Source organism: Coturnix japonica, chromosome 1, assembly GCF_054131305.1.
Source record: "Coturnix japonica strain WE chromosome 1, WE-NBRP24, whole genome shotgun sequence".
NCBI classification, from domain to species: Eukaryota; Metazoa; Chordata; class Aves; order Galliformes; family Phasianidae; genus Coturnix; species Coturnix japonica.
Genome location: NC_140663.1, coordinates 121,445,360 through 121,470,549, shown reverse-complemented (window position 1 = coordinate 121,470,549; position 25,190 = coordinate 121,445,360). Strand labels below are relative to the sequence as shown.

The following is a 25,190-nucleotide window of genomic DNA, read 5'->3' as shown; positions in this document are numbered from 1 at the left end:
GCTAGAATCTTTCATGAATGATTAATGAACTATAAGCAGATCAATGAAACTCTGCCCTAAATGTATCTAGAACCAATTCAGGTGAGGGACGAAGAAGTCTAACCAGCCAGTATCCTGTAATTTACAACTCTTGATGTAGTGAAATGGAGTAATCCATCACACTTACTGTGGCTAGTTTCTCAAGCCTAAGTACCTGAGTCACCTAAGCGATATATTTTTTTTCCTACCCCGCTTCCTACTCAGCATTAACGTTATTATGTCATGGGCTGGCCTTCAATATCCTTGTTCGTTCTGGGGAAACCCTCCCTCAGTGAGTAACCCTGTTAGTTCCGGGAACAAAAATGTTAGGGATACTCTTAGAAGTGGTGAACATATCAGAGTACAGCATAATCACTTATCAAGAGAATATTCAGCTTCCCACAGAATTCCTTTTAGTGATCATTCTTGGGGATCTTAAAATTCTGGCAGCAGCAAAATTATTTCTTACCCCTAATTTATATAAGCATCACAAACACTTAGTTTCAGGAATAATAAGGAATGTATAACATATTCTCACCTTCTTTCTTGACGGATGGTGAGCTGGTCTCAGTAAAGTTGTTAATGATGTAAAATAAGATGCAAATTAAGTTGCAGAATCAAAAGCAAGGTATTCCAAAACAGTGGTGAGGGAAGTTTATGATACCAAGTACCACACATTTTTCTTACATTGCTACATAGATAATGTCGGCATATTAGAAACATAATAAATCAAAGAAAACTGTTTCTACAGCAAGAGTTTCCCAAGCTCTAGGTCAGGACCCTCCATGGATATTCACAAATAAACTTGAATGGGGTCACAACAAACTGTTAGCAAGAACCAGGGGCAGATATTTCCCCACAGGTTGAGCAGCCAAGCCCTGTAGCAAGGGAAGGAGAGGACTGTAATTAGTGGCTGCGAGTCTTTATTCTTGCTAGGGAACTGCTAACTACCTTTAATTACAACAGCTCGCTTTCTCCAGGAGACTGGAGCAATATAGGGCAGAATTAAAATTGCCAGATAGTTGCTAACTGCCTTTCATTGCAGGCAATAGATCTGTTTCTCCAGGGAGGAAGAATATGTTTTCAACTGGATGGTATTCCCCATTCATTCAGAAATGGGGCCATTACCAACTCAAGGAGTCACGAAAACTTGCAGTCAAACATGGCTGTGTTTTCAAACCATGTAAGAAAGAAATCAATAGTCTCATTTATAGAATGTGCCACCACCAGGCACAGAGCGAGGTGTCCCCTGCAACCTGCGTTGCATCCTGGTGAAGAAGGACACCTATTAAACTACTTAATATGAGAAGCCAATTGAAAAAGTAGAATGATCTCACTGAAAAGTACTTGTATATTTCTTTCTGCTGCATTCATCTGAATGCACTTGCTTGCCCAGAAGGGATCACCTTTTCAATGCTGTCAGCAGCTGGATGTACCAAAATGGAAACTAGAGACCAGCACTTGAGGCTGCAGCCCAGCTCCACATAACCCAGCTCAGTTTAACATTCCCTGCAGATCATGACAGGAGTCCTCTCCTCTTCTCTCCTTAAGGTTGCTTCCACCTGGTCTGGGAGACAAAGAACCCAGCTCTTCTTCCTCTTTCAAAATTGGAAGTTTTAGAGAAATACAAGAGTGGTATATGCATCCCACATCCTCATGTTAGGGAGCTTTTAGGATCATCAAAGCCTACGTGTGCCTCCATGGGGTCTCTGTAATGTCTCTGAGGACTCTGGATACAGAACAACCATCTCCTTCAGTGCCTTCTGTCTCCTTTGGCCACCACATACCTTGCTCCAGTTGAGCTCTGCATTTCCCCAGAAAGGAATAGGAGAGATAAAAATAGATTCAACGTCCAGGTTACAAATGAAAGGATAAATAAATAAATAAATAAATAAATAAATATAGGAAAAGTGCTGTTTTTCAGCTTCATCGGTTTTCTAACCTGCTTCATTGCACCACCTGTGGTGGTCTAAGCCAAGAGTGGGAAATAATTAGAAGTGTCTTACAGAGCACTGCCACATAGTGGCTGCCTGCAAGGGAAGGGTGGGAGAAGAGTGACTGTGACTTGAGTGGTGTCTGCATTACTTGGCTCTGGGGAAGGGATCTGATAGTGAGAGGAGTCTCCTGAGCTTTGCAAAGGCATCGCACGCTGCAGAGGTCAACATTAAGTCACAGGATATCCTTAAACCTAAGGTTTGGGTCTTTCCTGAGTCTTTGCACCAGCAGTGAGGTGAAATTGTTATAGTGAGTCCCTACCAAAGGCAAGAACAAACACAGTGCCAATGTGCTGAAATGGAGAGCAGTTGAAAAAAAGTGTACCCAAAGAGCATGAAAGTATGTTGAGCTACTAGAGATAATAATATGACAGGGTTCCCATTACTATTTTTCTAACACTAGAGTCATCAGGTGTGTGCCATGGGCACTTTCCCATTCAGCTGGTGGTACCTACCCAGCCCTTGCCACGGGCTCTCTGCTGAATGCTGAAGTTAAAGGAGAACCCACTTGTGAGCCATTCTGCTGGCAATGGATGCAGCATAGTCTTTATCTCCTGACAGCCACCAGCTCAGGCTGCCCAGGGCCCCATCCGACCTGGCCTTGAGCGCCACCAGGGATGGGGCACCACAGCTTCTCTGGGCAGCTGTGCCAGTGCTTTACCAGCCTCTGAGGGTAGAATTTCCTCCTAACATCTAACCTCCCTACCTTCATGCTCTCCAGTTCTGACCAGAATGCCATTTTGTGCATTCAGGGCTGGGGATGCAGCCTCTCCTATCTTAAGAAGCCAGAGGGATTGTTTGCAAAACATACTTGCTGATGGCTGCAAAGAGAAAATGTATGTTCAGTTCCCTCCCTTATCCATGCCGTGTGGATTTGTGTCCCTTCTGTGCCAGGCGAGGCACAGCTCAGATGAGGAAAAGAGAGGAGGGCAGCCGCAAGCAGAACTGGGGCTTTAAAGCAGATTTTCAGAACATTATGGATTTCATCTTTGCTTAGCAGCTAATTACTGTGCCGAAGCCATGAATCACCCTGCTTGAAGTGATTCAAGAAGGGGAAAGAATAATAATAATAAAGTGGCAAACCAGCTCGGGGATAGGCTTGGGAGTCCTATTAAACTTGAGAGGCTATGATTCTATTCCCAGGACTGCTGGCTAACACAAGAACAAGCACCATGCTTCCCCACCCCATCCAAAGAGTTGTGCTAGGCAAAAACCGAGGAGCAAACCAGCAACAGGTCGATCCTGCACTGCATAGCCAAGGGTTGCCAGCAGATTGACATGGCAGCGCTCTGGAAAAGTCTGCGGCAGCCCTGGCAGGCTTCGCTAAATCTGTAATTATAGCTACGGGCTTCGTCGCACAAGGAACCAAATATGTGATGTTTGTTTCTGTGGAAGAATGGGAGGAGACTGATGGTAAAGGAGAGGGAGTGGGAGCGCAGAGCGGGGAGAGGGGAAGGAGGAGAGCTGAGCCCTGCAGAGTTCTCTCTCAGAGACCTGCAGAAAACGTCTAAATAGAGCAGTTCAGACCTCAAATACTGCACCGTGATCTGACAGCCTCCTGGTTTATGGCACGCTTAACAAAGTGCTCTTACACTGACCAGGCTGGAATGTCCATTTCGCTGTAGAGTCTCTGCTACTTCGGTAGTACTTTAAAATTTGGACACGTGACAAAAATGTGTGTAACGCATTTTTTGAAGTGTTGATTGTGCTCGTAATTTTAAAGTCAGAATATAAAATAAACATCTCTGCCCTTTCTTCCAGCAGGCAGCACAGAGATCTGCTCTCCGCGTTCTGTCTGACAGGTACATTTTGTCATTTTTATGAACTATAAATTGCTTTATGAAACGTTGAGCCCTATTTATTGTGGCGTATAACTCATAATCGGATTTTGTCCCCAAAGTATCTGCGAACTGGGATGTTAAACATTTTGCATGCTTGGATTTGTCATGCATGTGTAGAGTTTATTACTGCAAAAATCGCAGTCTTGTTGTATTTCATACAGAGTATGCAGAATCCCTTGTTGTGATACCAAACGAGAGATAAGGAACTTACTGCGGAAGGCATGAATGATGCAGTAAATTCTCAGCTTTAGAGTTTGCTGAGATATATCTAAGCTCATTTTTCAGCAATAAGTACTTCATTTATTTTGAGATGTTCTCTTTTGACTTTTTCCAAATTCTTTCCCTGGGAATTGCTCTTCCTGTGATGAGATTCTCCATACATTTCATGCACAAAAAACAATGTCTTTTTTTCCATCCCTTAAGTTTTGAGGGATGGGTATTTTAGATGAATTTAATTCCTTTTTTTCTTTTATTATTTTCATTTCTGGAGCTGCAGTGCTTCAGGCAGATAAGCAAGGGACCAAATCCTCAGCTAGCATTCAGGTTTTACTCAGCTCTTTTTCAAGTGAATTTCCATCAACTTCAATGGGAAAGTGGCCCAAGCAAGGAATTCGGGATTTGGGCCACAGTAAATGTTATAGTTGGGCCGTAAGTCTGCACAGGTATTTACCTTAAATGACTTTTATGAAAGAGGATTGATTGAAATATAAGGTAGCTTTCTAAGACGGTCCTGATTTCTTTTCCAGTTTTGGGAACAGGGGGTGGGGGAGAGGGAGAGAGACCGTACATTTTAGTGCCTGTGAAAAAGAACCAGCAGATTTACATTTATCCACAAATGAGGCACTGTGTCATGCAGGCTGACACAGAGTAAATTTCCCCCTGCCTCGCTGGCAGCCCCCTCCACCCGCCTGGCCCCCTGCCCCCGCCTCCCTGGGAATAAGCAGTAATTGACTCTCGAAGCCAGCCCGGGCCGGGATTTCTCCAGAGCAGAGCCTGTCACTTAGGCTGAATTATATCTTGTGCACGGATGAATAACATTTCTCTCTGCTCTGAGGCTAAGGCTGCCAAAATTATCGACACCCCACCACCACCCGCACAGTTTACAAACACTGGTTTTTTTTAGGGGGAGAGGGATGTCCCCCGTAAGGAAAAAAGATGCCAGGGATGTGAGTGAAATCAGTGCGTTGGTTGTAGGGCATGTGAGTATTGGCTGTAGAGGGGACAAACTCAGAGGGAAAGAGGAGTCTGTGCAGCAACAAGGAGGATGGAGGAGTGGAAGCTTCTACACCACGCAAAGAGCTTTTGACATGGTGGGGACATCGCTCTGATAGTGGGTGGCTTCTAAGCACCTTTGCCTGTGCTGAATGAGGAACATTCCTACAGGGCTGCCCCTGGAAGCAGTTAGCGTTCCCCAGGTCTTGCGCTGTGCCTCCTAGGAAGAGCAGTGCTGGTGTTGGATAGATGGTCCCAGCCTCTCTGAGGTGTGAACAAGTGGGCCAAAAGTAGCCTTTCAGCCTTGGCTGAGGTGAGGGCACCAGCAATATGGATGCTCAGCACTCATGTCCCAGCAGCAGCAAGGAGCACCAGCATGTCTCAGTGCCAGGGGAGGCAGTGGGTTAAATCAAGCTTTCAACAGTTTCAGCCATTATTCTTTTCAGAAAAAAAAAAACAAAAAAAAAAAAAACTATTCTTCATTGCTCTTATTTCAGCTTTTGCTTTCGACTTCTGTTAAAAAGGTAACAGCTAACTAAACTGAAAGAGGATTGGGGGAGGTGGGGGGGAGAGTTTTGAAACCTATGGCCATTGATTTCTTCAGTGTGTTGCACACGGTCTTGTTTTCAGCCTGCCACAGTAACCCCCAATAGATTTATGTGCAAACACAAAGATTAGTGACCCAGAAGCCTGACTGAAACAGCTTTTCTGCTTCCAGAAGACAGGTTGCTCTGCACATGCACTGACTGTTTTGTCAGGAAAGATGCACAGGCCCCATTAGCTTTTCATTCTCTCGTGAAAAACCCTCAGTGTTTATACAGCACAGCTTGGTTTTAATTTTATTATGCTCTTTGGTAAAGTGTTCTAACTACAAGGATTGCTCCATTTCTGGGATGGAGAAGAACAAAAATTTAATTCGTATATCTTAATGATACAGTGCCAGTATGTCTTCAGCTGTCTGACTTGCATATCCATTGCCCAAATAGCTTTTAAATTAAGAAAAATGTCTGTACCTGAAATATTCGGTGTGATCTGTTATTATTTAACAGTGAGCGGTGCGGTTAAGCCAGGTCTTAAACCCGCTTAATCCCACTGAGCTAAATAGATTTTATTATTGACTCCCATGGTCCTGGAACTCTGACCTCGGGACTGAAGTTAAAAGCTAATTTTGTGCAGTCTGTTCCACTAACCCAGAAGGACTTGCTCACTGGACACATTTGCGATGGGGAATGTCCAGCTGTAAATTACAGATGTTTGTAATCATACTCAAACACAACACTCATTATTGTTCTTTTGTTCTTTTTCGGCTGAGAAGCCCACCATGAGGGAGACCGCACTTAATCCACACATTAAATTTACTTGCAGCTCATATTCATGCTCAAGATAAGATTTTCCATGAAGTAAAGATTTACAGTGGTTCTAGGGCACTCCTATTCCCCTAGCTGCTTTTATTTCTCTATACTGCAGTATGGGCCAAGTGGGTCTGCCTGAGGGTTTTGAATGCTTAGAGGAAAGCCTCATGCCACCGCTGAATTTCCTCTCTCACTGTAATAGGGAAAAGCTGTCTCATTCCCTGCAGTGCTTGGGTGGTACTTATGAGAGATGTCTAATTCACAGTCCCAACCTATTATCTTCTTTGTTTCCTTACTGCGGAGGATCAGACAGACCCACTAGCTCCACTAGACAGAGCAGGAGCTGAGCTGGCAAAGAGGGCACTGAGCCGTGTAGCCATGCTAGACAGCTCCCCATCCTACTGATAAGCCTGCAAGGAGCCCAGCTCTCTGGCTTACACTTAGCACCTGGTTAATATATATGTTTCACCCATGCCTGAACTGCTAAGTACAGGCTGCTAATAAATCTTTTTGACTTACCACCTTGGGCAGCTGATAGACAAAGCATCTCAACATTAACATCAGTTTTGCAGGGTAGACAAGCTCCATTCAGAGAGTTTGATGAGCTCCATGGTCTGTCTGATCTTTGGTCTGCTTTCATCTTTGGTGAAAGGAATAATACTTCACATTTCCAGGTCACCATGCCCTCTCTATCTATATTTGGTCACAGTTAGGATGCAGGATGTGCAGTATGTGTTGTTTTACTATTATGGATTACTATTATGGCCAGTTTTACTCAAGGTCCTGCAGGCAGAGGGATGGTTTGGGAGCAGGAGTGATGCCAAGCTGCTTTTCAGGGGTTGTGTTCAATGGCTCTATGTCCGGGTGAAAGCTGGTGATGAGCCGTGTCCCCCACAGGTCCATCTTGGGACTGGTACTCTTCAGCATCTTTACCAGTGATGAGATCAAATGCACCCTCAAAAGTCTGCTGATGACACCACCAAGCTGAGTGGTGCAGTTGATATGGCAGAAGGAAGGAATGCCATCCAGAGGAACCTTGTTAAACTAGGGGAAGTTTTTCACTGAGAGTATGGTGTGGTGCTGGAGCAGGTTGCTTGGAGAGGTGTGGATGCCCCATCCCCAGAGGAGATCAAGGCCAGGTGGGATGAGATCTGATCTGGTCCTTGGTCTAGAGGTTGGCAACCCTGCCTGTGGCAAAGGGTTGGAATTTGATGATTGTTCAGGTCTCTTTCAACTCAAGGCAGTCTATGATTCTCTAATTCTGTGATAGCATCACTTTTCATGCTGAGCGAGCCCTCCACACAAGAGGCAGTGTGGTCAGCTTATCAGCAAGTGACTCAGCTTGCTGGATGGCCTGCAAGCTTTGACGTGACAGCACTGTCTGATCAGTGACAGCCACAGGGAAGCTCTGGCTCAGGACAGCTGCTCTGGGTCCCAGCAGAGAATGAAGAAACTGAGAAAATGGACTCTATGGGATGCAAAGACTGGCTGGAGGGGAGTGTGTACACTCAGTGCTCTTTGCCATAGGAACAGATGCACGGCTCCAGCAGAGCTAGTACACTGCTTATACCTTCAGGATTATCTTTGCAAGGAAAAAAGAGAGTGTCTTTGACAAGGGATTTTGATTTACCATTAATCCCTTACATGAAAGCTCATCTGATTGAAAATGCTGGTGTCCCACAGGTGTAGCCCTCCTGTTCTGTATGGCATAGCAAACAGTGATGGCTGCTGCAGCTTGTGGCAGAAAAGATCTGAAGTTTCTCAGCCCTCCTGGGTACAGAACTTGAAGGAGAGAGTAGTGCTGTGTATTTCATATAAGATGTTCTTTCCACTACCGGAGGCTGCTGTGAATTGCTGAAAAGGAGCTTTCAAAGGAAAGCCCATGGAAGGCTTGGAATGAGAAAGAACAGATAGATACCTGAGTAGAATTGGATTCTATTTCCCTTTATTTAACTTGGAAACAAGATCTGTAGCACCTGTCTGTTCACTATTGGATGCTTTCTCATACCTTGACTATTGCTGGTTCTTCTTTGGATTTGTTCTACAGTGGCTCTGGAGATGCAATTTGATTGCATTGCAAAGCTGTGTGAGAAGGTATGGCAGAGCTGTCCCAGGGAATTTTAGCAACACTGAGCACCAGCTAGCTATGCTAAATACTGTGATTATTTTGGTGTTTAGAGAAAGAAAAAGAACAGTTGAGATGTGTTTTTATTCTTCAAGGAAGTGATAGCAGTTTTCTGTCATGACAGTCAACATTTCCTGGCTCCCCGTGAGCAGCCCCATGCACTCCCAATAGCTTCTCAAAGATTTCTGAGGGAGAAACATGAGCATTTTGGAAAATATGTGTCCACTAAAAGAAAGATCTGACTAGTAGTTTCTCATGTATTTTCTTTGGTTTACTAGAATCCATGTGTGGATAAATACAGAGTTAACACAAAGTGAAAAAGAGACAAGGTGCATGTCTGGGGCCTTTTTGCATATTGGTAAGGGGAAAACAGGTCCCACTGCTGGCTGGCAGCTTGAAAAATATGCAAAGTGCTATTGGGAAGAAGAGCGTATATGTGTGCAGCATATGAAGTGCCTCAGCATATGATTAACCTCACTGGGTATGTAGTAAATAGTAGATAACTGTGATCAAAAAAGTATTCATGTGATTTATCAAGCTGAGCAACTGTGCATTTTGCAGTGAAGCAGGAGGTCAATCCTGAAATCTAGGGCAAGCAGAGCAATAGGAAATTGCAGGGACTAAGAAGTTAATCATACCGTTGGACTGCTTCCATCTGGTTTTGAAAGACAGAGTCAGTGCAGTGCTAGCAAGGACTCTTCACAGCAACGGATCAGGAATTAATTTTTTCAGCAAATCTTCAGCTATCATTTGCGGTAACACAGGCTTATAAAAATGTAATTTAATTTCTTGGGAATAAATCACATAGGGCAAGAAGTGTGAGACTGTTTTTTTGTTGTTGTTGTTTTTTCTTTAATGTGTGTATCTGAGGCAAAAAGAAAAAGGAAAAAAAAAAAAGAAAAAAAAATGGTGAGTAAAGGAAAAATAGCAAAAATCCGCGAGGAAACAAACAGTAACGATATGAAACCTGGAAGGCAGAAATGGTCGTCTGGTTAAATCATGCAGGTAATTGTCTTTGAAAAATCAGTTTGCAGTTGGGAACCTTCTACATTTTTATGACCCTTGGAGGCATAATCTTCTGTAACCTATCTGTCCATCTTCATCAGCATGGGTCAAAGGAGTACTGCCTTAAAGTATTGTTGAACCGATGCTCTGAACACCATTCCCATATATCATGGGTACATAGCTATGGGCAGTGAATTTGTTAATGTATTCTGTGTTTTCTTTGTTATTGATATTACTTACTGATATTTCAATGAGACTTGAACATTATGCTCCCTTTGGGCGTTGACAGTGCCTGTAGGCGAGGAACATGTTGTAAAACAAGGGGGATTTTAACCTTGATAGTAACACCAGTAGCTCAGACTTGCTTTATTGGAAGACTTAAGGAGGGCAGTTAGTTGATAACATTATGCGTTTCTTTCTTCAACAGTGGGATAAGAGAATAGAGAGACCTGTACTATGAATGATGTATTGCACTATTTTTAGTGCTATGCTTAAAAAGTGAAATCTTATAAATACCTTTGTATCTATTTCCTGGCAGTCTGAAGAAAAAGAGCTCAGGTTTACACGGCACTAATAGCAGGAAACCGGGGATCATGCTGTTCCCACAAATCACCACACTTCCATTACCACCTTATTTTAAGAAATGCTGAAAATTCATAGCAAGCAGCAGCACCTCAGCCTGGCCCAGTTACATGGTGTTAGCATAAGGCTTTTACATTTTGTGGTCATCCCTCTGTACTCAGCCTTGATGAGTACAAAACTGTGTTCAGTTTTGGGCCCCTCACTACAAGAAGGACCCTGGAGCATACCTGTAAAGGCAACCAAGCTGGTGAGGGGTCTGGTACACAAGTCTTCTAGGGTGTGCCTACCTTATCAGAATCAGTGCAAACTGGGTGTTCTCATGGACACACAGGACTTTTGTAAAAAAAAAAAAAAAACAAAAAACAAAAAAAAAAAACCCTAACTTGTATGTCTCAAGGACCACCAGATTCCCTTTGCAGCATCTGCCACTTACAGGCACCCACAGCTCTTAATCCCAAAATCATGGAGGTCCTAGTAGTTGCAAAAGTCTCTTCCCATCCAAGGAATTCATTCCTTCCTCTAAAAACATCTTTCTTTATGTACACAGCCACCTTCAAGCTCTGTGCCCAGCAGAGCTTCCAAAGGAGGGACTTGATCCCACATTCCTAACACAGCCAAATTCAAATTGTTATGAGCTTTTGATGGGTAAGAAATGTCACAAGAAAGCTGTAGGGCTTGAGCTAGCTATAGAGAAATACTTCTTCTGTGCATATGAAAAGTCTTTCATGCAGTCATCAGGAGGAGGAGGTATGTTTATATGCTTTTCAGCCAACATTGACAAATTAGGTTTGCATGCAGACTTTTGGGTTCACTCGAGTAGTTTGAGGCAGCAGGGAGTATTTTTTTTCATGGTTGATGAGAAAAGTAAATAGAAAAATGACAAGTTCCTGGTTTAGTTTGATTGAGAGATTTTTCTGCATGAAATGAAAGCTTAAATCGCATAATTGTTTTTAACGTTCTGAATCCCATAGTCATTCTCTTTGTGGCTCATCAATGACTCAGTTAGGAGCACACTAACCACAATTCTTACCTTATACAAAACTCCACACTTTGAATTGTGTTTGAGGCTTCGGTGACCAGATTTTCACTGGTACATATCAAAATAGCTCCACTGATTTCAGGAGTGTTATCTCTGTTTTCACCCGCTGAGGACCTGACACCAGCGGTTTAGAAATGTTTCTAGCTCTTAAAATGCATATTGCTGAGTATGGGCAGTTCCGAAAGTGCCTAAGCGGGTCCTTTCACAGAGCTGGACTATGTGCAGGCTTCATGATCTGGTAGCAGTTGCAGTTCAACTCATCCTGACTGTCCATCAGGCAGCCAAACCAGCAGGGCTGCTGGGAAGTCATGCGGGCTCCTCAGCCACTGGGGTTCTTTTGATGGAAACCAAAACCCGGAAAGCTGAAATGGCTCCAAATTTGCAAGGTTTCTGTCTCAGTCAGCATTTCCAGGTGGTCTGCTCGGTGACATTTCCTTCGCAAATGATGAGAGCACTTTCTGCTTTATTTTTCATTACTACTGCTTTCTTCAGGGGTTCCATTTCATGGGAAAGTTCAAAATTGGAGGGGTTGGTTCCATCCTGGAATAGTGTGAAGTTTCAAAACCCTCCTCAAAACAGAAGACCTTCCTTCTCTCAAGGATACTATTTATAGTAGGCTGCCCTTTCTGCAGTCAGAGAAGGGCCAGATAGTATGATGACTTTGTGCTCTCATGTGTTTTTAACTTAGATGAAAAATTAGGTCTGGATTGAAACTAGGTGTAAAGAGTCCATATTCAGATATTACACTTTTATAACCTGAAAATGATCTAATTTTAAAAGGCAGAAATAAATAGAAATTACTTAAATTAAATTAGATTTTTTATTTTTTATTTTTTTGCAAGGGGTATGATTTAAATGAGACACATTCTATTCACTAACACAGACTGCAATCTTCTGGCATTTTAGCAAAAATGGAAAATTATTTATTTTAAAGGTAGGTATTTTATGCCTAATGAAATTTACTTTTCATACCGGTGTACCTTCTGCTATAAAGATTTTAAAGGTCTTTTTCACCCTTAACTCTTCATTCTTGCATGTCCCCTTCTCACACACATTCGCAAAGAAGAGAGTAGGTCCTTTTCTGTGCAAATCCAGCACCCAAATAATTCACAAATAGCACTCACTCATTATTTACTGGCACAATCAAGCATAACTGCTCCAAATGAACTAACAGTTTGTTTAAAAAAAAAAAACCCAAAAACATACCAGGGGAACAGGGTTAAAGAATCTCATGATTCTGATTTACACAACAGATAAAAATCACCCCAGAAGTCACAGAGACCTGCCAAGTAAATCTCTTGCTTCGTAATGATCCTTTAAGACACTTTAACATGCTTTTGTGAGTTTCTGCACTGGTGCTGGCTTTAGCTCATGCTGTAGGTGCCCGGGGAGGTCTGTGCTGGTTCATATCCATGTAGGTGGTGACTGCTGCTGGTGCTCGTGGCAGTGCCTGGTTGCCAGCAGCCCTGTGGGAGGTCACATCTTCCTTTATCTTCCTTTCCACAACCTGTTTAGAGTGGAATGAGATAAAACAGACACACAGAGCCTCTATCACAATCATCACCCTTTCTTGCTCCCCCTCTTTCCAGAGTGTCACCAACTGGGCCTTCCAAATCCCCTCTGCCAATTTCTTGAGCCTCCCTTGCTGGCTCTCTAACCATTACTCACGGCACTTTTCCTGCCAAATCTGCCCCTTCCCTGCACCTCAAAACTACTAAAACCCCAAAAGGACACGTGGAGCCTTCCCCAGGTCACCAGCTACTGCCAAAAGGTTGGCACAGCTCCCATTGCTGGAGGGGTTGGCCTGCCTTCCAAGACCACAGTGAAGGTCAGGACAAGTTGTCTGGTTTTGTGACACCACAGACACCAGCATAAGCATCTTGCCAGCATGTGGTGGGACACAGCCTGGCCAGGTGTTAGTGAGGGAACAGTGCTACCACCAACACAGTTACCCCTTGGCCACCTGCCTCCAAAATCCATGTAAGATTTCTGCCTGCCCCTCAGGTTTTCACCCTGCAGTTCCCTACAATATCCATCACTCATCCCTGCTAATAATGCCCTCAAATACTGATCTCCTGAAGCTGCTTCTTCTAAGGTCATTGTGTCTCTTCTTCTAAAACTTAATAATCTTGATACTGACCATGTGGAGCTAGAGAGTTTGTAAATATTTGTATTGACAACATTATTCCTTTGATAGCAGACACTAGGACAATATTTCCCACATTAAAAGGGCTCTTGGGGAGGGCTTAGGAACTCTGGCCAGGCAAAAATAGTTGCCTGAAGGAAGAGGAAAAACCTTGGAGAATTACCAGACTCTTTTTTTTTTAATTTTCAGACAAATGGACTTTTCAAACTTTGCCCTGAAAAGAGATCTGGTCATGACCTACTATAAATCTCCTATGGCCATTTAAAACCTCACAGAGCTCTGGTTAAACAGCATCGCACCAGACAAAACCTCCAGGGCATGAGGACATTGCTGCGTTTTTTTCCCTTTCAAGCTTGTATATTGTCCTCATAACATATTGCCAATGTTCACAGGACCAAATGAGACTGTGGCCTTTCTTTAATGTACTCAGTGCTCTTGTGTTGAGAGCCTGTGAGGTCAACAGGAAAACATGGGATGAAATCTCGGCTGAGTGTCAGTCTTTCCCAGGCTTCCTGGCAATTTCCAACTTCTCACTCTATTGTTTTCACTTAATAAGACAAGGCTTGTCTTCTGCTCGATAAAAAAAGGAAAAAGAAAAAAGCTAAGACTCAGAAAATGAGCAGTTTTGTAGAAGCCTGGCAGATTCCCAGCATGCTGAAACTAATGACAAGCAGCATGCTCATTTTTCTAGTTCAGAACTTCGTGGTGTATCATGCAAACACCCGCCAGGAACTGCTCAGAAAGAGAACACAGAAAAGAAGAGCGTTGGGCTTCTAACACAAAGGCCGCAGCCCACAGTTTTGAAATAGGGAGGCTGAAAGATGGAGCCCTCACAAGAACCTCATTTGGGGCTCTTCCATCTGTTGGATCACCTTTCTTCTCTTCTTCGAGGGGTTAGCAGCACAACACCTATCTCCGTTTGAGCTGAAGGAGAGAACAACTGCAGAGTCGGCTGTGCAAGCCCAGAGAACAGCTTGAAAAAACAGCAAAACCCGAACACTCCTCTGAGATTATCCCTCTGTAAATGATACAGAGACATACTGTGACCTTAGGTTCAACATGTCTTTTTCTACTATTGTCTGTATTAGCATGTTGTCTGCTCGTCAGATGCCACTTAATTTGAATCTCAGACTGCCAATATTTTCTGAGTATTGCTGAAAAAAAAACATATCTGTTTTCCTAAACAATTATGAGTGATTTAATGCTGGTGAAAGGTGTGAGGTTGCTACCTGATTATCCAGGAATGTCTCAGCTGTGTCTCAAGGATATCTGCCTGGCTCCCGGAGCTTTGCACAATTCCCATGCATATTCTTTACCCATGCAGACAAAGAGCAGTGTTGAAGCCGGCCAGAGCCTTGGCATTCAGTGTAGGAAGCTAAGCTGAGCCAACACCACATAATTTTCAGTGAAATGCATTTCATCGTTTTCTTACATTTGGTCAAAATGTAGTATTAACCATTTATTAGCATTACAAGAGCCGTGACAAATTTTTCCCACTGGCCACCATACAATGCTGTCCTCCTCTACCTGCATAAAGTCTCCCAGGTTGGTTAGAGTAGACAATTAGAACAAACACACCCTACCCAAATTAGTAAGGTTGTTTTTATGGCCAGAAGTCTGGTACCACCGTGGAGCAGTAGTAAATTGGGGATCTGTTTTGAATTATTCATATGCCGGTCATTTACCACATCACATTGCAGCAGTCTCTGTGAATACCCTTTCTGATTAAATGAGGGAACATTCAGAAAATGAATTGTCACTGCCCCACGTGGAGAAGATGTACTATAATGCCACAAAGCACTCTTGGTTTCTTCAGAGTTGAGCTTCCCGGGGATATCATGCAGCAGTGTTTGGCTATTGAGATGGGAGGTTAGCTGGAGAGGACTGGGAACTGCAGAACTGCATAACCGCCTGGACCCACCAGTCACTTCTCTAGTTAATCCAACAGCTACAAGGATGAAGCAGGGGTGAAATGTGGTTGGTCTGGCTGATGTAAAAAGGGAGATCATGGGGGAAGGTAAAATTTGGAAGGAGAAAAGATGAGCCTCTGTTAAACTAGGAAATTCCACAGTGGGTTTTATTAAGGCCATACCATGTCTGAAAGAAGAGATTTTATGACAGTTTTCAGGCTGTGGTAAGCTGCAGTTTGATTGAGTCAAAGCTTAGGCTGTGTGAACATTTAAGGTACTTAAATGTACTCTCCACACCTGTGCCGAAAAATAATTACCCCCCAAAAGTCACACTTTCTTTTTTTTTTTTTCTTAGAAGTGACACCCAACTCACACAGCAACTGCAATTCTAAAATTAACAACATATGTTTCTGCAGCCAAAATGTGAGACGCGTTTGCTTGCTTAGAAAGCATTTGCCTTAGGTTTGTCTTGCGTCTGGTAAAGAGCTTGTTAAAGGTCCTACTGCAACCTTGAGGGGCTCCTAGTTTAATTGCTAACTAAGACAGCATTTTAATAGCTTTCTTTTAATCTTGCTACCATCTTGAGGGAGGCAGAGTTATTTATTTGGTTGCAGAGCTGCACGGCTGGGAAGTATCTGATTCGAGTTACATACATCTTTGGTTGACATGACTCATGTTACAGCTGAACCAAACAAGCCAGCTCGGTACACTAAAACTAAGCAAACAAATGTAAAACACATCACTGCATTAGTAGAACCACAGTTAACTAATTAACAACAGGCAACACAGTCATCAAACCAAGGCCACAATCAAGACCCAAACCAATGAATCAGAGCTTTAAGTTATCAAAATAAAAATAAAATAAACCACAATACCCCATCACATTTAATGCAGAAGGGAATCAGCTTTAAACTGTAAGCTTGCTGAGACAGAACTACTTCAAGTTAGTCTTGTATGAGGAAAAACTCATACAAGAAGAGAAGCCGGCTCATGTTTTGACCAGGTTCCAGTTGGTGGAAGGCACTGACTGAGGCAATCAAGGACTGCACTCATCACTCCTTGCCAGTGGTACATGGAGGACTAGTGCTGGTATGGTTCAGCTGAGGGAAGTACACTCATCAGAATGAACTCATTAGTGACAGACAATTTAGCATTTCCTTCTTACGTCACGTGATTATCATGAATGATAAATCTTCTGCTCTTATCCTCTCCTGATCATCAAACTCAAATCAGAGATCGTTCTGAAAATGATACACAGTTGCAGCTTTTAAATTAGATTCAACATTTACGAAAAAAATGCTTTTTGAAGGATTACTAGGTAAGAACTATGAATAACTTTTGGAATAATTCACCAGCAATAAATGACAGATTTACGAGTCTGGCATTTTCTGCTAAGCTAGGAAACAATTAATAGAGACCTTTTTTCTTTTCATGGTCACCTATGTACTCATGCACATGTGAAATAAGATCCTTCTCTTAAAGGAAAAGAAAGCATTCCGACTTGTGCTTTCTTCTGAAAGATCTTTACTTTGTGTGGTTGCCAGCAAAACCCAGCAGAATTTTGGGCAATTGTAATGGCAGAGCACCCACTGGCTTCTCCTGCTTGGTTGCACACTGCAGGCATTAGGCTTGGTTGGTGAGTCTCCCTCTGGCAATGAACGTGGGGCCCTTTGGTCAGATCCTCCCCAGACTCCATGGGGAGCCAAGTATGATGCAGCTGAGAGGTACAGTTTACTCCCTGGTCTTATATGACAGTAGAAGCCAGAGAACTGGCAATGCATCTCACAGCCCCTCCCTTTTTCCTACCTATATAGCTGAAGGCTGGTTTCCTAGATATGGCCAGTACAGCCTGGTATCTAGTCTGTAGATCACTGCTGAATATACCCATGGCTTTGCAAATGGGGACGATTGGTTGGACTGAGACCCACTTCTCTCCTGTGTGGTCTGTGACTCGGTGACTAACATCAACCTTCCCATGCAGGGAAAGCATTGAAAACCCAGGCTCAGCAAGAGCCACCTCCTTGGGGTTCACTAATAACTCTCCCCATGCCTTGCCTAATAACAGTCTTTCCCTTGCCTTCAGTTAGGAAGCTAATAGGAATCTATTCACAGCTTGCCCTGATGACTTCTATTCTAAGACCACAGCTGGCCGTTGTGCTTTTTAGCAGATGAATTCCAATAATCATTAAATAAAGTTACCTGGGGTCTACTTCAAATCTGGACCAATGTCACAGCCCTTACTCTTGTGTCACACATGCTGGTGTGTTTCATCCCCTAAAATTGGTGTGATTTGTGAACAGTCAGTGGCTGTATTTGCACAGCATCGGACCAGTACTTATTTCCAGATAGCCATGCTGCTTTTCATTTCATCTAGAATCATGCTGCCTAATCCTGGGGAGCAAAGATGAAGTGTGGAAAGTCCTAGTCCATGAGATCATCCCAGTAATTTGTAACTGCAGGCACTGTCTACCTAACTTTATTTCCCTGTGTTAAATAATTGCGATATTGTGTCTTTAAAACCCACAACAACAACAAAATCAAAACAGCCTTAAATAATCCTCAGACATATGGAACTGTTTTAAGAAGGAAAGTCAATTGCCGAGACCCCTTAAAAATGAAAATCTACCAAGGAAACCCCAGCAGTCTCTTTGACAGTCTGCTCTAAAACTTCTCACCGCTTTGATGTTGTTCACAATTTATGCTCCTCAGAGGCTCTGGGATGAAGGAAATCATCTATTTTAATAATGTGAAACCTTCTTCTGGCCGCTTGAGATGGGAATTCCTACTCTGTTTCCTGTGCCTCTGAGGGGACCAAAGGGGGAAGAAGGGCTTAAAACCCACGTGGCTGTTACTGATCAGCACCACAGCATTGCCTGCCATTCGGAAATGGCTGTCCACACATTGCCTGTCTGTGATTCGTGAGGGTGTGTTTAAGAAAGCTGACTGTTTCAGCTCAGTCTCCACAGAAAAGTAATTTCACCATATTAGTAATTCATAAGGATATGTTATGGGGTGACAATTATACAAAAGCAATTATTGGAATAGTCTCTCTAATTCAAAATTATTTTAATTACTAGTGATATCTGTCCTTTTTCTCTTTCTTTTTTCCCCCCGTTTCTGTCCTAAGTGTCCTCCCGATTCAAAAATTGCCACTATGCTCTCACCTTTGGTAATTGCAGTTCTCTGTGCTGAGTGAACAAAGGAAAAATTAAGCTGGAATGTAACAGGCAGGCAGAATAGGAAATATATGTTCCTGCAGGAGAGCTACTCTCCTCCTAATTACCCTGCAATTGCCAAGTTCAAAATCTAATTTATGAGCAGTATAGATAGAATGGCCACATTAGTCCATTATTTCATGATGATTTTTTCCTACCCTCGATTTCAGAGAGGAAGGGTTTTGCAGCACAGAGCATTGGCGTTGTCAGCAGCTGCTCTGGGCAGCGATGCCAGACAACTGTACTTGAGAGAGACTCCAAAAAAAATTGAAAGCAGTCTCCTAACAGCGAGGTTTAAGAGAAGGAGTGCAATAAGGCAGTTAAATGAATAAAGCATGACCTGATGGGCTGCCTCAGACCACATTCAGAAACAGACCCAGAAATGTATGATGGAGAAAAGTTTTCCAGCCTTCTGCTGCCGCACCTCCTACCTGCCACAAAATGCCCCAAACACAGCATCTCTTAACACCCCCAGAGTCTATTTTACTTTGACGGTCATGGAGCAGGCTGCTGTAGTGTGGAATAGTGGGTGAAACTGCCACTATGCAATGTCTGGATGGCTTGTGTTTCCAGCTGTACGGATCTTTAAGGTCCTCTAACCTAAGCCATTCTGTGATTCTTGCTGGGCAGATGATCTACATCATTCCCCTACTGTACATGTTTCGGTCACCAGCCCCATGGATCAACTGGCTCTGAAGGCTTCCTCTCCCACCCACTGCCCGCAGTTCTCATCCAGACTCATTTTTACTTGCATCATACCCCCATTCTTAATCCAGTTATTTTGCCACCAAAACCCTTCCAGTTAAAATAAGATGAATGAATGCTTGCATTTAAACTGCCATTGCGTTTTGCAGTCAACAACTTCATAAAGCTGGTTTTGATGACAGAGTTTATATCTTGTTTGGTGAGGGTTGTCTGCAGGCCCAGAAAGACAGGAGTGCTTTGTCTTACACTTGGGCTTGCTTGGAAGGATTTATTCACACTGTGGGGTGCGAAAGTTAAGATGGAAGTGAGGTACACAGGCATCTTGAGAAGCCCTAAGATAGGTGAAGACATCCTTATGGGCCTGACATTCATATTGCAAAGGCAGCTAAAGACTGTTGAGTCTATGCAATGGATGGTGGCATAGAGGCAACCAAAAGTAATCTCTGTCCATTGGAAAAAAGAAGTGGGGGGGGGAGGCAAAGAGGAAAGGGACAGGCAAGAGTAAAGAGGTTCCCCTCATGCCTTGCACTTAGATGAGTGCAAAGGCATGGGAGGAAACTTGCTGACAGTGGGTGTGCCATGCAAGTCTCAGGGTAAACTGCCAATAGTTCATTATCTCCAAGCTGTACATAAAGCCTATCAAAATCTTTCCCTGTTGCAACACAAGTCCATAAGAAAGTGCTTTCTCCTTTCCTGGGAAAGTATTTGATTATATCACTTGGGAGTTTCATTCTTAAGTATCCCCTTTCTGTTTCAAGTGCAGAATGCAAACAAAATGCTCTTAGGAATAGAAGATGCCTGCCCTGATTTGTTCTTCCAAGGTTTTGCTTTTCCTTTGCCTCTGAGGAACAGTCTATTTTTATTGACTTTTATGATTAATAAAACTGTCTGAAACCCTGCTGGGGTCTTCGTGCTAGTTATCAAAAGAAGTCATCTAGTCCTTTCCCCTAATGTCAAAGCTAATGGCAAGGGCCCAACACTTGATCTTTCTCCCCACGCTGCAGCTTGTCTAGCAAGGGTTAGAGTCATTTTGAGGTGGTAAAAAATCCCAAGGAGTGATTTCCTTGCTTCACAGACTGTGGAAACCCATACTCTCCTGGAAACCTATCTGTCTGTCTCATCTTCTCTGTAAAGCTCTTGTGCAGAATCTCCTGTTCTTCCCCCGCTGCTTCCCAGTTGAGGCAGATGACCTGATCGCTTCTAAAGAAATGCAGAATGTATGTCCTCACAGCTGGATGCTGAACTTCCAGTATCAGCACATGCTGACTCCTATACCTTAACTGGTCTCCTGCTGGATAGCACTGCTAAATGTATGCCGGCGCTCTGAAGAGTCCCACACTTCACAGAGCTTAACCTGGGGTATGCAGGACCTCAGGCAGGTGGGGAGAGAAGAATCACGGAATGGATTAAGTTGGAAGAGACCTTAAAGATAATCCAGCCCTGATCTCCGCCGTGGGCAGGGCTGCCCCCTACCAGCTCAGGCTGCCCAGGGCCCCATCCAGCCTGGCCTTGAGCACCTCCAGGGATGGGGCACCACAGCTTCTCTGGACAAAAGAGCATGGCCAGTTGGTCTGGGGGAGAGAGAGGAGGGACAGCAGCATCTTGCTGTGGCACAGGGAGGGAACAGTGCTGAGCAATGCTTCTCCCCGCTCGCCTGCCCTGTGTTTGCATTTTCTTTCTGCTGCTTCAGGAGGGGCAGGGAGAACAAAAGCTACGCTGAGGAGTAGGCAAAGGCATCTCCGCATGCCTCAGAGATACTGTAATAAGAAAACTAAAAAAGATGCATGGCAGTTAAAAAACAGCAAAACATAGGAAATATGGATTGAAAAATATATTGGAAGATATGACAACAACTACATCAGGACACAGCATGGAGTAAGACTGGCTTTTTTTATTAAAATGACATACCATTCTGGTGCTTTTCCTACTAGGTGGTAGTGCATTTTACAGAAATAAAGGATTGATAACATCCTGGAGGAGGGTGCAGCTGGGGAGCCACTGAGTCCAGACACATCAATACCACATTCTAGATGAATAAAGCAAATAAAATTATATTTGCTTTGTAATTTATTTCTGCCTCCCCTCACTCTGTGTGTGTGCATAAACAAACCTTACGTTTACTTTCCAAGGGTGATGTCTAACAACAGGATGCAATTCACATTTGATTTTCCATTTGAATTGCAAAGGGCAATTTGCATAACTCTTTCTTAACATAGATTTGTATAGTTGTGCTTATCATACCTTGTCATTGAGCTTCATGGGACAACTTTATGCAATATAGCTGAGGAAGGTACAGCAAAGTTTACTAGTAGGGGCCGCTCTCTGTTTTAAAAACCACCATCAAGTACCTGCACAACATTATGCTGTATTTCAGTGAGTTAGATCCAGATAACCTTGACAAGAAGACCATTCCTGGGCTCCATGAGCACGTCCATGTACTCCCATTCAAGCTTTATAGGGTGACTTTATCTAGCTGGAGTACAGGGTCAAGAATCTGAGCCTAGTCAAAGTGGGAGAAGTTTTTTCCCAGCAGCTCAGACCCCTGAAAACCTAAGGCTGAACCATGGGCAAGTATTCAGCGGCTGAAAATTGGTTTTAAACATCCTTTATTTGGGGCTAGCATGTCAATGGCAGGTAAACAGAATTTCCTGGGCAGCTCTTTCTAAAAACACATTAAACCAGTTGTGCATGCTGCTGGAAAACAGGCTGTACTTACACCAGAATGGAGCATAGAAGAACCTTTTATAAGCCTTCAAATAATCTCAAAGTAATTAGCTTTTAACATCCTCTCTGCTACAATTCTGAGCTTTATTAGCTGTTCTGCTTGCCGTTCCTGAGTCTGCCTAATGTCTTCTGTAGAACAACTATGCATTTTTCTCAGGCATTTGTCATTTCTTGAAACATATAAAAGAGAGCACTCAGATTCCACTAACAGACCATCTAAATGCTGCTCTGCATAGGAAGTGATACATGCTGACAAGGAGTAGAAGTCAAATTTTCTTTATATGGTTCTTTATGGTGAGCAAACCTACTTAAAACAAGCTCCTTCTCAAGGCAGCATATTGATTAGAGCTGACGGGCCGAAAAGACCTTTGGGAGACAACAGAATATGGCTCGAGTCAAAGAGTAACACTAAAGCTGGCAGCAGCAACATTAAGAGTCAGTAAAACCTGAGAGAGTTTGTCTCACACTGAAATTTATTGCACCCATTTGGACAGCCATTACGGTAGTTAGTAATTTTATCTGCACAAGTTCATCTGTATTTGGACTCTAAGAGCTTAGCGAGAGGTCTTGCAAGATAGAGCCATGCTCAGGGCCTTGCAAACCGAGGCAAAGGGCTGCCTTGATGAGGCAAAGCACAACTGCTTCTGGAAATTAGCAAAGGCTGCCTGCTTAGCTGGGCAGCGATGACTGGTGTTATGTTAATGGTAATTCTGAACTAAGGCAATGGCAGGCCAAAGCAGATGAGGATTCTCCTACTCTGAAGTTTAGTCTTCTGTGGCTTCTTAATGAATCCGTCACTCAGAAGCAAGAATTGCTGGTTTTGGGGATAGAAGTGCATCTGTGCCTCATGTTTTAGGAAATAAACGAGACAAGCAAAGCAACAACCAGGCTGATCTCAAGAGAAATGGTATGAAATTCTTCTGATGAGATATTTTGAAGATGGTGGATTAATGCCACTCTACATTTTCCACAAAAATGTTCTGCATTGCTCCTTGCTATGACTATTTTGATACCGACCGACTTTATATCCCTTTCTGCACTTTCTCTCTGTCATCTGACCTATAAGCACAGAATGCATGCTCCTTAACAACCTCATCTGGATATTTACCTACAGAAATTCATGCTCATCTAATCCTTTTTCTTATAACTTGACAAGTTAAATCCTGCATAAACCTTCTGAAGCAGGTTCTTGACTAACCTAGTTTCTGACACTCCCTCTATTGGTGGTCCATATTTTTACTGATGACCTGATCCTGTGCTTAATTATGTTTATTTTTACATTTATCCCAAGGCACTGGAGCCTACTGCACAAAATACTATGCTGCTGGGGCCACCTCCAAAATGAAGTATCATTGAATCTGAAAGGAGTTCAGCCTTAATGCCATGGTGCAGTACTGGGTTAGGAGTGGATGTACATATTGCGTATCACCTCTAATCTTTAGGACAAGTGGAAGGAAGCTGACTGAACCATGGAAGAGTATTTATGCAGATGAATCTGAAATAAACCTTCTGGGCTTCCATTCTAAGTCACACTGAATACAGCATTGTGCATACCAGGCATACTGTTTACCCTTAGAATCCCAGATTCCCTCTAGTCAATCAAAAGAGGTCAGAATCTCTATGGGGCATTTCTGAATAGTCACAGTTAGGTCTTCTTGTAAGTCAAAGGCAGAAAAAATGGATGCATGCAATCCTAGTATCCTCTACCTCATTGGCAAGCTTTATCAAGATCCAACCATGGGGGCCCAGTTCCCCCTTAACTCAGCTACATTTTTATTCAGTCACTTTTTCAGGCCTTGCAAAATAGATGAAGTTCTGATTGTGCAAGTCACATACCTTATTTATCCACAGTCAGCAAATCACCTTAGTTGAGATCTCCAGGTAACCTCCTGCCAGATTACTTATAAACAGTCCCATTCAACTCTTACCAAAATGAGACCTTATTTTCATCGACCTCACTTAGCACTCACCAACTGCTTATTTTGCTAAAGTACGAGGATGTCTTCTCCTACTGTTGCATGCAATGTTAACATTTTGTGAACAAGCAAATCCTATGGGACTCTCCCTCTTTCTTGAAGGTTCTTTGCTCCAGAATCATCCTTCAGGTGGTGGAGTTCAGATGCTCAGTGATCAAAAGAACTTCTGCTGAGACTTGTGCCTTTTATATTAGCCCACTCTAATGAGACCTTCTAACAGCTGAGCCCTGAACTCAGTAATCTGATCTTACCTGGGCAAATGAGCTCATTCTCTCTAGAGACAGCTGGCAACTGTGTGCAGTAACTCCTGATGCTGCCAGGGAAGGAACTCTGTCAAAGGATGGAGGGAAGGAGAGGCAGGTGAGGAAGAGAGAAAAATGGAAGGTAATGGTTTCCAGAAGAATGTGCTTGGTTATTATGAAGAACCATTAAGTGCCAGAAAGATATCCAAAACTTCTGGTTTTTCAGATGTGGAAAAACTCTGCCTGACCACAGGCTCAGACACTAGTACCATATATATACCAGTGCTTAAAAGAGTTGTTTTTCCTTCTTGCGAAGTCTATCTGGGGGCCAGATTCCAAAAATGAAAGAATACATAGTTGAAATGTTCTAGAAAGTACTGGAAAGGACTGTACTTTCAGTATTTGTCTTCTGTATGGTATTTGTTGCCATTCTGAACAGGCTGCCCAAGGGCAGTGAGGGAGTCACCATCCCTGAGGTGTTCAGGAACTGTATGGATGTGGCATTGAGGGATGTGGTTAATGGACATGGTGGGGATGGGCTGGCAGTTGAACGAAATGATCTTAGAGCTCTTTAACAACCTAAATGATTCTATGATTTTATTATTATCAAACTGATGAAGGAAAGAGAGAGAGAAAAAAAAGAAACTTCTGGTGTACATCTGAAAGAAAGCACATAAAAGCTGTTGCCCTTGGTCTCAGAGGGAAATGAAAAGCACAGTCCTGAGTGAGTCTTCTCCACAACTTCTACTGCTTGCGACTTATTTCCGTCCTGAAAGTTCTCCATGGAAATGGTTTCCCAGTTTCACTCTGGGGACAGGAGTGTGGCTGTTTATAGGCTGTTCTCAAAGCTGTTCATCATTCTCCAGGTCATTGGTCTAAGGGCGTGTTCCAAGCACAGGGTACATAGGCAGTGCTTCCCACTCTTTAAGTCACTGTATGTTGAGACGCGAAGAGTCTAATTATGCCACCAACTTAAAAAGACTGTGAGGGCCCCCTTCCACTGAAGAGTTAATTTTCCCTGGACCAGAGAATTTCTCCACTCATATTCAGCTGATGCGAGGTCAACGACAAACACACTGAGGAAGTCAGAGTTGCTTTATTTTT

The 25,190-nt window shown here is 43.2% G+C and overlaps 1 protein-coding gene across 9 annotated transcripts in view; it reads left to right on the top strand.

The window, feature by feature from the left end:
• The window catches only part of AFF3 (ALF transcription elongation factor 3), a 305,750-nt gene that overhangs the window by 234,982 nt on the left and 45,578 nt on the right, over nucleotides 1-25,190 (top strand). For 6 of the 9 annotated variants that reach the window (XR_014941034.1, XR_014941035.1, XM_085533184.1 and 3 more), the window contains one exon: nucleotides 3,774-3,814. Coding sequence is in view for 7 of the 9 variants with exons in the window: in XM_085533184.1 (XP_085389310.1) it covers nucleotides 3,774-3,814 (41 nt within the window). In the remaining 2 variants the exon portion in view is untranslated. Of the gene's footprint in view, nucleotides 1-3,358; nucleotides 3,426-3,773; nucleotides 3,815-25,190 lie in introns of those variants that run through there. The other 3 variants (XM_085533170.1, XM_085533161.1, XM_085533194.1) reach the window with 2 other exon arrangements.